General features: G+C 44.9%; 1 protein-coding gene across 4 annotated transcripts in view; it reads right to left on the bottom strand.

The window, feature by feature from the left end:
- The window catches only part of ccdc120a (coiled-coil domain containing 120a), a 59,452-nt gene extending 44,505 nt beyond the window's left edge, over window positions 1–14,947 (bottom strand). For 2 of the 4 annotated variants that reach the window (XM_061747801.1, XM_061747828.1), the window contains exons 1-2: window positions 9,294–9,438; window positions 2,560–2,670 (exon numbers count right to left, since the gene is read on the bottom strand). In XM_061747801.1, coding sequence (XP_061603785.1) covers window positions 2,560–2,593 — 34 coding nt within the window. In that variant the 5' untranslated portion in view covers window positions 2,594–2,670; window positions 9,294–9,438. Of the gene's footprint in view, window positions 1–2,559; window positions 2,671–7,223; window positions 7,536–9,293; window positions 9,439–14,747 lie in introns of those variants that run through there. The other 2 variants (XM_061747811.1, XM_061747820.1) reach the window with 2 other exon arrangements.
- Between the last annotated feature and the right edge of the window lie 290 nt (window positions 14,948–15,237).

Genomic DNA, 15,237 nt, shown 5'->3' with positions numbered 1-15,237 from the left:
GACCAAATCTGGAAAACAGGTGAGGTGACGACCTTTGTATGCTATGCTAACGAGCGTGATGGGTTGATAACATCATTGTTTGAAGCTGAGCTTGGTAAAATTTTATTTTCTTTATGGTTGGTGTCTTTGGAAAAACGTTAAACACAAGGATACAATTTATTTATTCAAACATGATATGATATATGTAAACACGAACAAAGCCTAAACATCGAATATTGTCATCTTCGGTGGATCTGTGATGACATCAGGTATTGTGTGTGTGCTGTGCCTTTCATCTAAAAGATTCTGGAAAAAATAGCTGCGTTACTTAACTTCACTTCCACCTTACCCTTAACGGTCTCTAAAGGCTTCTTTATAGTCACGCGGACGGCAACCGCGCTGACGTAACTCGAGCGCAACCCACACGCGCAACCCACACGCGCAGTTTTGATAATGTACTGCAGTTCACCTCCAAGTCGGGGGTGTCGCTACGGCTGGTATTGGCTAGGACGCCACAGGGTGGAGTTTCCGCTGCATTTTTTTGTCCATTTCCGGTAGCCGTTTTTACTTTCCTTTTAGTAACAAGGAACAAAGCAACAACAATGGCGACCGTGGAACAGTGTCTGCTAGAACAAATGGACCTAGATGACCAGATGATACGTTTAATTATGCTGCAAAATCGATTCGGAAGGCAGCGGCGTAGATGGTATGTAGAACCAAGGGGCACGCTGAGTACGTCATTACATCATGTGACTAAAACGGACCAATCACGAGAGATGATCTCCGCGGCGTTCGATGCGCAGCAACTATTTTTGCCGTGTGCGCGTCAAGCTATGCAGAGGGGCCGCGGCGCGTGCCAATTCATCGGTCACGTGATGCAATGCGGGCGTTGTCGGCCCGCACGACCACGGGAGTATAAAGAGGCCTTAAGCGTCCTTTCATCCATCCCCGCCATAGCATAGAGACCGCTCTTCGTAAAATAACAAGCGACCTCGAACGACTAAGGCCAGCGCTGCCAATGATTGCGCCATTCCATTGACGGTAGTTGTTGTAATAGTGGAAGCACTGCGCTTTCGCAAAATAACCTCCTGCTTAAAGCAAAAAAAGATCCTTGGAGGTGAAAGAAAGTCAGCTGGCACCTATATTTTTCGTGAGCTGAAATATTAGTGAGTCGTGTTTTCAGCGCATTCAGTGGACACGCCCACAGCGTCCGGCTGCTGAGAGGAGGTCCCTATTTTTCACAATTTTGGAGCCTCATTTTAACATTTGTCCCTCTTCGCTCCTCTGTTGCTCTCCTTGTCTCCGCGATGGGATCTCTGGTGGGTGGTGCTAACATGGAAAAAGAGTAGCAAGGTTTGAGGACTGAAGAGATTGCAAAGAATTTACAATTCTACAAATCCACCGTAGACAAACCCAATCAGTATGCCAGAGAGATAATGGTGAATGAATCAAACGTACAGCATATTGTCAAAGAAGTAAAGGTGCATGAATCCTATGTACAGCATCCCAGAGAGGTGAGGTTGTAGGAAATCAACATCCCTCCCACCTCATCAGCATGTTGTTAAAGAGGTTATAATGCGCAAATCCTACGTACCCCCACCCTCTCAGCAGGTAAGTGTGTAAGAATCCAATTTATCCGCCATCAGGATGATGCCAGAGAGGTAAGTGTGTATAAATCCAATGTAACCCCATCAGCATATGCCGTCACAGAGGTAAGGATGTATAACTCTAATGTCCATCCATCCATCCATTTTCTGAGCAGCTTCTCCTCACTAGGGTCGCAGGTATGCTGGAACCTATCCCAGCTGTCATCGGGCAGGAGGCGGGGTACACCCTAAACTGGTTGCCAGCCAATCGCAGGGCACATAGAAACAAACAACCATTCGCACTCACAGTCATGCCTCCGGGCAAATTAGAATCTCCAATTAAAGCATGTTTTTGGGATGTGGGAGGAAACCGGAGTGCCCAGAGAAAACCCACCCAGGGGAGAACATGCAAACTCCACACAGGCGGGGCCGGGGATTGAACCCGGGTCCTCAGAACTGTGAGGCTGACGCTCTAACCAGTCGGCCACCGTGTAACTCCAATGTCCATCCATCCATCCATTTTCTGAGCCGCTTCTCCTCACTAGGGTCGCGGGCGTGCTGGAGCCTATCCCAGCTGTCATCGGGCAGGAGGCGGGGTACACCCTGAACTGGTTGCCAGCCAATCGCAGGGCACATCGAAACAAACAACCATTCGCACTCAGTCATGCCTACGGGCAATTTAGAGTCTCCAATTAATGCATGTTTTTGGGATGTGGGAGGAAACCGGAGTGCCCGGAGAAAACCCACGCAGGCACGGGGAGAACATGCAAACTCCACACAGGTGGGGCCGGGGATTGAACCCGGGTCCTCAGAACTGTGAGGCTGACGCTCTAACCAGTCGGCCACCGTGTAACTCCAATGTATTTCCCTTAATTAGCATGTTGTCGGAGAGGTAAGAGTTTGTGTCCATAACATGCCCCAAATTAGCATAAACTGAGGCTTAACACACACACACCCAACACAGACTTGAACACGCACACGCATTGTCTCTTACCAGGTGCTGAGATTAGCTGGCCTTTGAGCTCCATAGCTTGTGTGTCCCATGTGACTCCGTACCGCCTTCCTGACTGACTGACTCTCGTTCAGCCCAAGCAACCACTCTCACCTGCCACACACACATGAAACAACCTCTGAGTGACAAGGCACACACACATCAAATGCACAATGAATCTCTCTCTCTCTCTCTCTCTCTCACACACACACACGCACGCACACACACACACACACACACACACACACACACACACGACATTCAAGTGGAAGGTTCAGTTCATGCAGACATTTAAGTTCATTCAAGTTCATCCAAGAATAAGCTGAAAGTTTTGATGTTGGGATTCCAGTTTGGATGTCAGGAAAAGGGCAGTCATGTTCATACCCAATAGAAATAAACAAAACCAGCGACCTTTCGCCTTTCACCTTGCTGTTGTAGTTTACACTTTCTTTATACATGGCACATGCTGATACATACGTGTCCAGTAAATGTGTGATATCAGGCTGAACGTCTGTGAGAACAGGAAGTGGAGCTGAACAGGAAACAGGAAGTGGATACCAGTGATGGAAAAAAAAGGAAATGTGTGGGGAGTTAAAGCAGATTGAGCATGAACAAAACACGCAGCAGGAATGCGATGAAGATGATGGCCTGAAAGGCCACAGGGCATACAACACCTGTCATTATGTTAAAAACCGGTGTGAACGTCTTCTTTGTGTTTTGAAAATGACAAAGTGGTCAATGCAGAGCTGCAGAGGGAGTGTAACACACAAGCCCGCACGCACACAGGTACATACAGTTAATGGAGGGTTTCTGCAGACAAAGACATGCAAATACAGGATTTCAATATTCATGTTTGCGTGTGTGCGTGTGTGTGTGTCTGTGTGTGTGTGTGTCCATGTGTGCGTCCATGTGTGTGCGCGTGTACATTTGTATTCATCACATCTTGGAGACATAGATCTGTTTCCACCATCACTCGTGGTGCTAGGACCGAAAACCAGGTCTCTGTGAGGGAAACCCATTTAAATTAATTAAATTAATCAAGCAGCTATTCTGGACAGGTCTAATTACGACTTCCCCCAGTCTCTCCACCTGTGGAACCACCCTCATGCCTTTCACTGAAGATGTCCAGAAAATACACACGTATCTCAACCAAATATACAATGAGCACTACAAATGCCTTGCTCAAAGCCCTTCAACCAAAATCTCAATGGAGCTGGCAGAGGTGTGTCTCAGCTATAAGATACTCTTTAACTGGCGGTGGGAAGGACACGTTGCGACCATGTCTTTACAGTATGTGCATTTTTGGCCAGAGACACCACTGTCTGCCACCCAGATTTAGGGCCAATCCTAATTCTACCTCTTAGCCCTTATTTCGCCCCTGAGCCTTTGGTTTTGCATGTTCGCGAGAACAAAGGGGTGTCCCAAATCTCCGGAAGGCTAAGGGATAGGGCTAAGAAGAAGTGCTACATACCCCTTGAAACTAAGTGTTGTCCAGGACCTCACTTGAAAGCGAGGGCTATGGGACTCTATTGTCTCGTCTGCCTACAACATAACCAGCAGTGTTGTCCCAATTCCGTAGGTGCATTATCTTAACCCTTCATCTTGAGATGATGAAGGGATAAGACAAAGGGCAAGTGGTCAAGTGTAGAATTGAGATTGGCCCTTGGACTGGGCGCTATCGGAAGTGGAGAAAAAGCTTTGTCGGCATGTCTCAAGAATTATCACCACGGGGGAAACATGGCTGTCCTGTCCCAATTCTCTTGAGACCCAGTATGATATGACCATTACAGCTCCTTTTTAAAAAAAAAATATAGCCATGTGGTGTTCTTGAAGACAACCAATTCCTCTTTACAAGACCAGGAGCACTGACCCATGTCCGGGTTTCAGATTTGCTGCATGCCCATGCAAAGCTTTGTGGTGCAAAGTCTCCCATGTTAAATACATCCACAAGGCTGCGAAAGCACACAGGTGCTTTGTCAAACATTTTAAACATGACAGAGATTAACCAGCTAGGTAATTTCCTCGGGCATGACATAAGAGTCCATGGAGAATTCTACTGGCTCACCGCGAAAACCATGTAGCTTGTCAGAGTTTTGATGGCACTCCAACAATGATGATTAGTCAAGTTTCAAGGCCAGAACTTGAATCAAATTGCAATTAATCTAGATGGTGGTGGAGGTTGCTGATGGTATATTTTTTCCAATCAACAACAGTCCATTAACTTCCGTTTTCTTTGAATATTGGGTTTTAATATAGATATGTAGTTGTGTATGTTTATGATTATTTTATTATCTTTCATTGTTTCCTCAGAGGGACCCCTCTACACTCGGAGCTGTAATGGACTGTGGCCATGGTACTGCCTCATGGGGTCCTCAGTCACCATATTTGGCTCCCCTTACATCACTACACTGGGGACAGATGGTGGTAGACTTTGCAAAAAGGATGTAAATGGCTGTAGTGAACACTTTTCTCCGGAAGAGGCAGGAACATAGGGTGACCTACAAGAGCGGAGGTAGAAGCACGCAGGTGGATTACATCTTGTGCAGACGATGTAATCTGAAGGAGGTTACCGACTGTAAGGTAGTGTTAGGGGAGAGTGTGGCTAGACAGCATAGGATGGTGGTGTGTAAAATGACTCTGGTGGTGGGGAGGAAGATTAGGAAGACAAAGCCAGAGCAGAGAACCATGTGGTGGAAACTGAGACAGGACGAGTGTTGTGCAGCTTTTTGGGAAGAAGTGAGACAGGCTCTCAGTGGACAAGAGGGGCTTCCAGAAGACTGGACCACTGCAGCCAAGGTGATCAGAGAGGCAGGAAGGAGAGTACTTGGTGTATCTTCTGGTAGGAAAGGAGAGAATGAGACTTGGAGGTGGAACCTCACAGTACAGGAAATCATACAAGCAAAAAAGTTAGCAAAGAAGAAGTGGGACCGAGGAGAGGCGAAAGGAATACATTGGGCAAAGGTCGAGGTGGCAAAGGCCAAACAAGAGGCATATGATGACATGTATCCCAGGTCGGACACAAAAGAAGGAGAAAGGGATATATACAGGTTGGCCAGACAGAGGGATAGAGATGGGAACGATGTGCAGCAGGTTAGGGTGATTAATGATAGAGATGTAAATATGTTGACTGGTGACAGTAGTGTGCTAGATAGATGGAACGAATACTTCAAGGAGTTGATGAATGAGGAAAATGAAAGAGAAGGGAGAGTAGAAGAGCCAAGTGTGGTGGACGTGGAAGTGGCAATGATTAGTAAGGCGGAAGTTAGAAAGGCATTAAAGAGGATGAAATATGGAAAGCCAGTTGGTCCTGATGACATGACTGTGGAGGTAGGGAAGAATCAAGGAGAGGTGACTGTGGAATTTTTGACCAGCTTGTTCCATTGAATTCTAGCGCGTGAGAAGATGCCTGAGGAATGGAGGAAAGGTGTGCTGGTGCCCATTTTTAAGGACAAGGGTGATGTGGAGAGCTGTGGGAACTATAGAGGAATAAAGTTGATGAGCCACACAATGAAGTTATGGGAAAGAGTAGTGGAGGCTAGACTCAGGAAAGAAGTGAGTATTTGCGAGCAACAGTATGGTTTCATGCCTAGAAAGAGTACCACAGATGCATTATTTGCCTTGAGGATGTTGATGGAAAAGTACAGAGAAGGTCAGAAGGAGCTACATTGTGTCTTTGTAGATCTAGAGAAAGCCTATGACAGAGTGCCCGGAGAGGAACAGTGGTACTGCATGCAGAAGTCTGGAGTGGCAGAGAAGTATGTTAGAATAATACAGGACATGTACGAGGGCAGCAGAACAGTGGTGAGATCTGCTGTCGGTGTGACAAACGAATTTAAGGTGGAGGTGGGACTGCATCAGGGATCAGCCCTGAGCCCCTTCCTGTTTGCAGTCGTGATGGATAGGCTGACAGATGAGGTTAGACTGGAATCCCCGTGGACCATGATGTTTGCAGATGACATTGTGATCTCCAGTGAAAGCAGGGAGCAGGTGAGGGAACAGTTAGAAAGATGGAGCCATGAACTGGCAAGCAGAGGAATGAAGATTAGCCGATGTAAAACAGAATATATGTGCATGAATGAGAGGAGTGGTGGGGGAAGAGTGAGGCAACAGGGAGAAGAGATAGCAAGGGTGGAGGACTTTAAATAGTTGGGGTCAACCGTCCAGAGCAATGGTGAGTGTGGTCATGAAGTGAAGAAACGGGTCCAAGCAGGTTGGAACGGGTGGAGGAAGGTGTCAGGTGTGTTATTTGACAGAAGAGTCTCTGCTAGGACGAAGGGCAAAGTTTATAAGAAAGTGGTGAGGCCAGCCATGATGTACGGATTAGAGACAGTGGCACTGAAGAGACAACAGGAAGAAGAGCTGGAGGTGGCGGAATTGAAGATGTTGAGGTTCGCTCTCAGAGTGACCAGGTTGGATAAAATTAGAAATGAGCTTATCAGAGGGACAGCCAAGGTTCAATGTTTTGGAGACAAAGTTAGAGAGAGCAGACTTTGATGGTTTGGACACGTCCAGAGGAGAAATAGTGAGTATATTGGTAGAAGGATGATGAAGATGGAGCTGCCAGGCAAGAGAGCTAGCGGAAGACCAAAGAGAAGGTTGATGGATGTCGTGAGGGAAGACATGAGGGCAGTTGGTGTTCGAGAGGAGGATGCAGGAGATAGGCTTACATGGAAAATGATGACGTGCTGTGGCAACTCCTAAAGGGACAAGCCGAAAGGAAAAGAAGATTTGCCTGAAAAAAATCCTTCTTTCGTTATTCAGTCATTTAGCAAATAGAAATAATTTGGCAAGTCTAATTGACTTAAAACAGGAAAGGTTTACTCTGATTTTACGTCACAGTCAGGTTATGTATTTTTTTATACAGTCATGGCTAAAAACATTGGCATTCCAAGGGTGCCATATGTATCTGTGTGGATGAGTGGCGGGAGGGGATTGATTTTCATCCATCTATCCATATTCCGAGCCGCTTATCCTCACAAGGGTCGCGGGAATGCTGGACCCTATCCCAGCTATCTTCGGGCAGGAGGTCGGGTACACCCTGAACTGGTTGCCAGCCAATCGCAGGGCACATTTAAACAAACAACCATTCACACTCACATTCACACCTACGGGCAATTTAGAGTTTTCAATTAACCTACCATGCATGTTTTTGGCATGTGGGAGGAAACCGGAGTGCCCGGAGAAAACCCATGCAGGCACGGAGAGAACATGCAAACTTCACATAGGCGGGGCCGGGATTTGTACCCCGGTCTTCAGAACTGTGAGGCAGACGCTCTAACCAGTCACTCACCGTGCCGCCCGGGATTGATTTGAACTATGTAAAGTACTTTGAGATGCATGTCATTGTGTGAAAAGTGCTCTCTTGATAAAGGTCTATTTGATTTGATTAACATGAGAGGCAACTATTCATTGTAAATCCATTTGTCAACGGGGCAAGACGACCACTCTTGTTCCTTTGTGGCACCAGCCAGAACCTGCGTGGTGGAGAACCTGCACCTGCTCTGTGTTTCTAGTGAGATTACATATAATTTAAAAAAAAAGTGTGATACATTTTTCTGGGATTTGTAATAAAGTGTGAAACACTTATTTATAATAATGATTGGTTTGTTAGCAATTTATGGTCTTTGTTTTTTGTTAAAAAAACAAGTTAGTTGTTACATTTGTTGAAAAAAAAAAAGCAAGCCGTTAAATTGTTTGCGAGGACCAGTTGTCCATGTTTCCGTGTACACGTTGCCCAAGGACCAGTTGTCCATTAATTGATTGATAGGCTAATCCTCTAATCATGACAGTGCCATTCCAAGCGTCTCCGCACATACCGACAAGTTATATTAGTGCCAAATTCATTGATATTTTATCTTTAAACAGAACGTATAAAATGAAAAACAATCAAGCGTGCCAAGTCAATATGTCTCAAGTCAAGTTAGATCAACTCAAAAGTCCAAGTCGAGTCTGATGTCTTTCAGTTGTTGTTCACTTTAAGTCAAGTCACAAGTCATCAAAACAATAAGTTGAGTCGACTCAAGTCCAAGTCGCAATGACTCAAGTCCACATCTCTGGAATACAGTACAATAAATAGCGTAACTACATTATCCCATTAATATTGCTCCTACAGGACAACCGTGGGGGCTTTACTAGGAAGTGTGTGAAATATGAACAGAAGAACTACTGAAAGGAAAATTGTGGAATCTTATGGACTGAAGTTGAGAATATAATCAGAAGGATGTGAATATTACAGAAAGCCCATCTATCCATCCATTCTCAATACTGCTTATCCCCTATAGGGTTGCAGGTGCGCTGGAGACTATCTCAGCTGACTTTGGGCGAGAGGCGAGGTACACCCTGAACTGGTCGCCAGCCAATTACAGTATTACAGAGAGCATCAGGCAATATTATACGAAGAGTCTGGGTATGCAATGGGAAAAGCCTGAAAATAAAGAGTGTGGGAATAATATAGGACGAGTCTGGCAATGTTACAGTAAGAGTGTGGGAATATTAAAGGAATAGTCTGGGGTAATATAATAGTAATAGTTTGGGAAATGTGGCAGTATTAAAGAAAAAAATGGGAATATAAGACTGAGAATATTACATGAAGAGAGCTTGGAAATATCGTGAGAGTACTGGCTACAATATTATGGGGAGACAGAAGTTTCTGGGAGAAAACAACTGACTTACACTGTGGAACAGCGACAACATTGTGAATTTTCAGGATGTTCAGAGACTAAAAGAGGAAAGACTACCTGAGGAAAGTCCAACTTCCTTTTTGCAAATCATCCAGAATGTTGTGCCTACACACCGTCCAGTGCGACTCCACATTCGCAAGGTTCCCGTCCAGATGAAAACACCTCAGTGTTCTCAAAGAGGAAGGAGCTCGCAGGCCGACTGGTAACACACAATTTGCACTTCCCCTTTGGCCTTTCACATTAAAAGGGAAGCAATGCGAGAAAGTTGTGTTGAATGTAATTTCTTTAATGAGCAACAGCTACAATGGAAGCATACACTTGATGAACAATTTTTATGTCAACTCTTACTAAACAAGAGGAAACATTATAGCACTTCCCCCTCTGGCGTTTCACAAGTTTAGCAAGAAATTGGGTTAACTGAGGGATTATAATGAAATAAGCAGTTGCTTAGTAAACCGCTAAAATGACATTCAGGTGTTCTTTTACTTTGAAAAGAAAACACACACACACACATTTTTGGCAGCACATGTTGCTAGTGGGTGAGCATGAAGTGGAGCAATTGAAGGGTCATTCAATATTGTTGTGTGTGTGTGTGTGTGTGCCCGCGTATATTTTTTAGCTGAACCTTGAAAATGTCCTTCAACTCCATCCAGTGCTCACTTTTACACTCTCGCATACACCCATGAATGATGAAACCATGCTGCCTCTGTGCCAAGCACGCACTGTGTATGTGTGTGTGTGTGTGAGCGCGAGAGATAGTGCGTGTGTAGCATGAATGTAGGTCAGGCTGCTGATGCTCGCCTGGCAACAATGTAGAAAATCCCAACTGTGAATCCTAGTATGTGATTGGCTATGCGCGCCAAGCAGAGAGCCAATAACCTTCTCACCCTGAGGCGCCGAGTGTCTGCGTCCATTTTTCATCATCATGCACAACACACGTTCAGTACAACTTGAACAATCGCTGTTCAGTTTTTCTTGTAAGCTATTAAAAGTGTCAACCATATTTAACAGTATGTATTACATTTAAATGAATGACCTGTATTTACAGTGTAAGGGTCATTTTCATATAATTTGATTGAAAAAAATCTAATTTAGCAATTTTTATGCTCCCTTAGTTTTATTTGGGTAAATGTCTCCCATGCTGAAACAGCCACGCATAGTCCTATTTTCAAAAGGTTATTGAGGATTTAAAATTTTAGGCATTCATAGTAAAGGTAATCCTTATTGACAAAGCAAATGGTGGTGACCCATTGGAGGACACGTCATTTAATAACGGTAAAGACAAAAGTGCATCAGGGTAAAGACATAAAGAGCTTCATAAAAATAATGTGAGTTGCACAATTTGCATGTGTTGCCCTTCAAACTCCACGGATACAAGTGCATAAATGATCCTAACTACTCATTAAACCCATTACACCAGGGATGGACAACTGGCGGCCCGTGGACCACATGGACACTTGAAGTGGCCCCTCAATTAATTATTTTTTTTTTTGGGGGGGGGTTGCAATAATCTTACATTTAGGAACTTACTGTATTGTGTTGGCATGTCAAGTCTGCACTGAGTTGCTGATTTAATGTGGCTTCAACTACACTAATATTTAAGATATTGGTTCATCTTGATAACATGATTCTGTAACTTGTGTGGTGTACATTACCAAGTAATGGGTACGGTTAAGCTAATGCTTTTTTTGTACTGTGGATAAGTGATATTCCTGCCACTTGGCAGCTGCTGAAAGTAACTAAAACGTTACTTTTGAAATCAAGTAATCAGTAAAGTAACTAAGTTACTCTTAAGCACAATTAATCAGTGAAGTAACCAAGTTATTTTTTCAAGGTAACTGTGGCAACACTGGTCCGAGACACATTTTTTTGAAAAAGTTTCCTCTACTGTAACAGAGCAGTTTTAAGTTGTAATAATACCATTCACCACTAGGCAGGAGACATTGCTTACTATAGCACCAGATCTTCTCCATCAGCGAAGAAGAGTGGTGACGCCATTATGAAAATCAGAAGGTCATGACGCATTGGCAAAAAGCTGTGGTAAGACAAAACTCGACCAAGAAAATTGCGGTCCCATGTGGCGCCCTGGTTGTGCTGACAAAAAAATTGTGGCCCCCGCCATCATTTAAGTTGTTGTTACACTCTTGTCTTTATACAATCATAATAATGGTAAAGACATGCAATATTTCTGACACAAAGAAGAACCACCGTTTGTAAGAAAACTGAAAAAATGGAACTCTGGAGACACTAAGGCTATGTTCACACTGCAGGTCAATTCCGATTATTTCATAGGTTTCTTTCATATGTGGATAAAAATTGGACATGTATTCGACGTGAGTGCAGTATGAACGCTCATGGGGTGCGCATCCGACCTGTACGTCATCAAAAGGCGACAAACATCACAATTGTTCGACAAAACACGCCGCTCTTCGTTTGAATCACCAGCTACAAATAATTACTTGGTGACAGACATTGATGATGCAAAAGTAACTATTGTTGGTTTGAAAATGTAACTGTAGTCTAATTACTCTCTGGAGAATAGTAACGCGTTACTTAAAATGGCAGTATTTTGGAGTAACGCGTTACCGGCATCACTGCCTGCAACTGGCTGACAACTCGTCCAGGGTGTACCCCTCCTCTCACCCAGTCAGCTGGGATAGACTCCAATTCACACAGAACCATAATGAGGTTCTTCCTCTTGATCAGATGAAGATTTTGTCATTCATGGTTTAAAATGTTTACATAGATGTATGTTTTCCCTGTGTGTCATGTCATTACTCGTCAATTGGCCGATGCAGAGAGACAGGAATGAATGAATGAATGAAAGAAAGAATTAAATGTGCCTAACAGTCAGCATGATAATACATTGAAGATTAAAATAACATGCCATTTCCTGTTTCATCAACTTGAACACCTGAATTGAACTGAGCTGAAATGTACCGGGCATTACCAGATAACTAGCAACCCTTTACTGCTCAGTGACTGTTTTTTTTTTTTGTCAATGTCTTTCTGTCTCCAAAGTGTTCTGTAAATTGACTGTCTGTTGTCATACTAGAGCGGCTCCAACTACCGGAGACAAATTCCTTGTGTGTTCTTGGACATACTTGGAAAATAAAGATGATTCTGATTCTGATTCGGATTCTGAACTTCGTACATCCTGCACGTCCAGTGTTGGGGAGTAACTAACTACATTTAAAGAGATTATGTAATTTCATTACAAAATGTAAGTCATTGTAATCTAATACATACAGTAACTGGGAGAAAATGTGTAATTAAATTAGTTGCATTGGAAATGTACATGACTAAAATATACTGTAACTTATATTTGAAAAATAGACACAAAAAGCTCAGATTTCTTCCATCCATCCATCCATTTTCTGAGCCGCTTCTCCTCACTAGGGTCGCGGGCGTGCTGGAGCCTATCCCAGCTGTCATCGGGCAGGAGGCGGGGTACACCCTGAACTGGGTGCCAGCCAATCGCAGGGCACATACAAACAAACAAACAACCATTCACACTCACAGTCACACCTACGGGGAATTTAGAGTCTCCAATTAATGCATGTTTTTTTTGGGATGTGGGAGGAAACCGGAGTGCCCGGAGAAAGCCCACGCAGGCACGGGGAGAACATGCAAACTCCACACAGGCGGGGCCGGGGATTGAACCCGGGTCCTCAGAACTGTGAGGCTGACGCTGTAACCAGTCGTCCACCGTGCCGCCGCTCAGATTTCTTTTCATATCAATTCATCCTTTTAAAGCCAACGCTTGTGATTGGCCCTCTGGTCATGTTTTTCCAAATATGACCTTTGAAGTACCAACTTCTTGTGCAATCTATTTTGTCTGAGATTTTGAAAAAGTTGCCCTGCGATTGGCTGGCGACCAGTTCAGGGTGTACCCCGCCTCTCGCTCAGAGATAGCTGGGATAGGCTCCAGCACCCCCGCGACCCTAGTGAGGATAAGCGGAACGGAAGATGAATGAATGAATGAATTTTGAAAAGGTTAGACTCATAGTTACACTTTTGAACACGTACAAAGAACATTGACTTTTGAACAGTTTCATCTTTCTAATTTGGGACTTTTTTCAATGGAACATTCACTTATCTGGAGGAGTCTTGTTCACAAGTGAGGGAAGAATGGAGCGGGAGATCAACAGGCGGATCGGTGCAGCGTCTGCAGTGATGTGGACTCTGTATCGGTCTGTCATGGTGAAGAAGGAACTGAGCCGTAAGGCAAAGCTCCTGATTTACCGGTCGGTCTACGTTCCTACCCTCACCTATGGTCACGAGCTGTGTGGGTCGTGACAGAAAGAACATGAACGCGGATACAAGCGGCCAAAATGAGTTTCGTCCGTAGGGTGTCCGGGCTGTCCCTTAGAGATAGGGTGAGAAGCTCGGTCATCCGAGAGAGTCGAGCCGCTGCTCCTCCTCATCAAGAGGACCCAGATGAGGTTCCTCAGGCATCTGGTTAGGATGCCCCCGGACGCCTCCCTGGTGTGGTGTTCCGGGCACGTACCACGGGGAGGAGCCCCCGGGGACGACCCAGGAGACGCTGGAGTGGCTTTGTCTCCCTGTTGGTTTGGGAACGCCTCAGGATCCTCTCGTATGAGCTGGATGAAGTGGCTGAGGAGAAGGAAGTCTAGACTTCCCTGCTAAAACTGCTGCCCCCGGATAAGCGGAAGTCGATGAATGAATGGATGGATTCACTTATCTGGGTTGTCATATGAAACGATATTGTCTAAAGTGTGCACAGCATGCAGAAAACATGGTACCATGTCTTCTACATACTGTCCATGCTGACTGTCCAAATCATAGACATGCATACGCAGATGTTACATTGAGCCATTCAATATTTACTACTACTATTTTAATATGTAACTGCAGTCACAGTGTTACATACATTGACAGCTGTAAACACTAATGAAAATATTCGAAAAATACAACATTGGTTAGGTGCTTACCTACTGTATATCCTAGACATAAAACATTTATAATCTTCAGATTTTAAGTTACATTGTTGTTGATTGTTTTTCATGCCCCTTTGTTTCCAAAATATATCAGTGTACATGTATAAATAAAATGGGAGACATTTACTTATATGTCGTTGCAAATGGTGTATTGTGGTGTCACACGACCTCCTTTGTTGCCCGTCCAAATGGTGTATTATTGTGGCATGTGACTGATATGAGTCCCTCCTGAAGAGGTGCCATAATGAAGGGCGGGGCCAGGCCGGGGTGCTTCCACAATATTATGCGTTCCACTCTCCAAACTCCAAACCTAGTTTCAGCCGCCCTCAGTGCCGCCTTAAAAGAGCGTCAACAAGATTCCTCAGCGCGACAGGACAAGGAGTTTGATTTTCAAGCAGAACACAACCTGCGCTTCAATAGAATACTTTAAATTGAATCCTTTCGCCCCTTTGCGAGGCCCACCAGAGCCAAACACGAAACATGCACGAACTGCAACAGTCTGGCGTGTGCAACATGCTTGTGTGTTAGTGCGTTGACAGAGCTCTCCTACCTTGACCACTTGCACGCGTGTCCGTCTCGCCGTCCACAAGCAGCATCACGCGCGAGAGGACTGATCGTCTCTCACATCAACGTGCATTTAATGATTGATTGTTGACACTGATCATCGCAGGTCGATTGCGTTGCGCCTCTTCATCGCCATCCTCCTACTCCTCTTCTGTACTCTGCTCCATGTGCACAGAGATGCGCGACCTCGAGTCAACATGACGCGCGCGCGCGCGCGCTCACACACAGTCCATCAGGTTGCAGGGCGGGAGTATGGATGACATAAACAATAGAACAAGGGTGTCAAACTCATTTTAGTTCGCGGGCCACATTTACCACAATTAGACACACAATATTTGTGGCTTTAAAATCCATAAATAACATCCATCCATCCATTTTCTGAGCCGCTTCTCCTCACTAGGGTCGCGGGCGTGCTGGAGCCTATCCCAGCTGTCATCGGGCAGGAGGCGGGGTACACCCTGAACTGGTTGCCAGCC

This window comes from Phyllopteryx taeniolatus, chromosome 1 (assembly GCF_024500385.1).
Source record: "Phyllopteryx taeniolatus isolate TA_2022b chromosome 1, UOR_Ptae_1.2, whole genome shotgun sequence".
Taxonomy (NCBI): Eukaryota; Metazoa; Chordata; class Actinopteri; order Syngnathiformes; family Syngnathidae; genus Phyllopteryx; species Phyllopteryx taeniolatus.
This window is presented reverse-complemented; position numbering and strand designations above follow the sequence as displayed.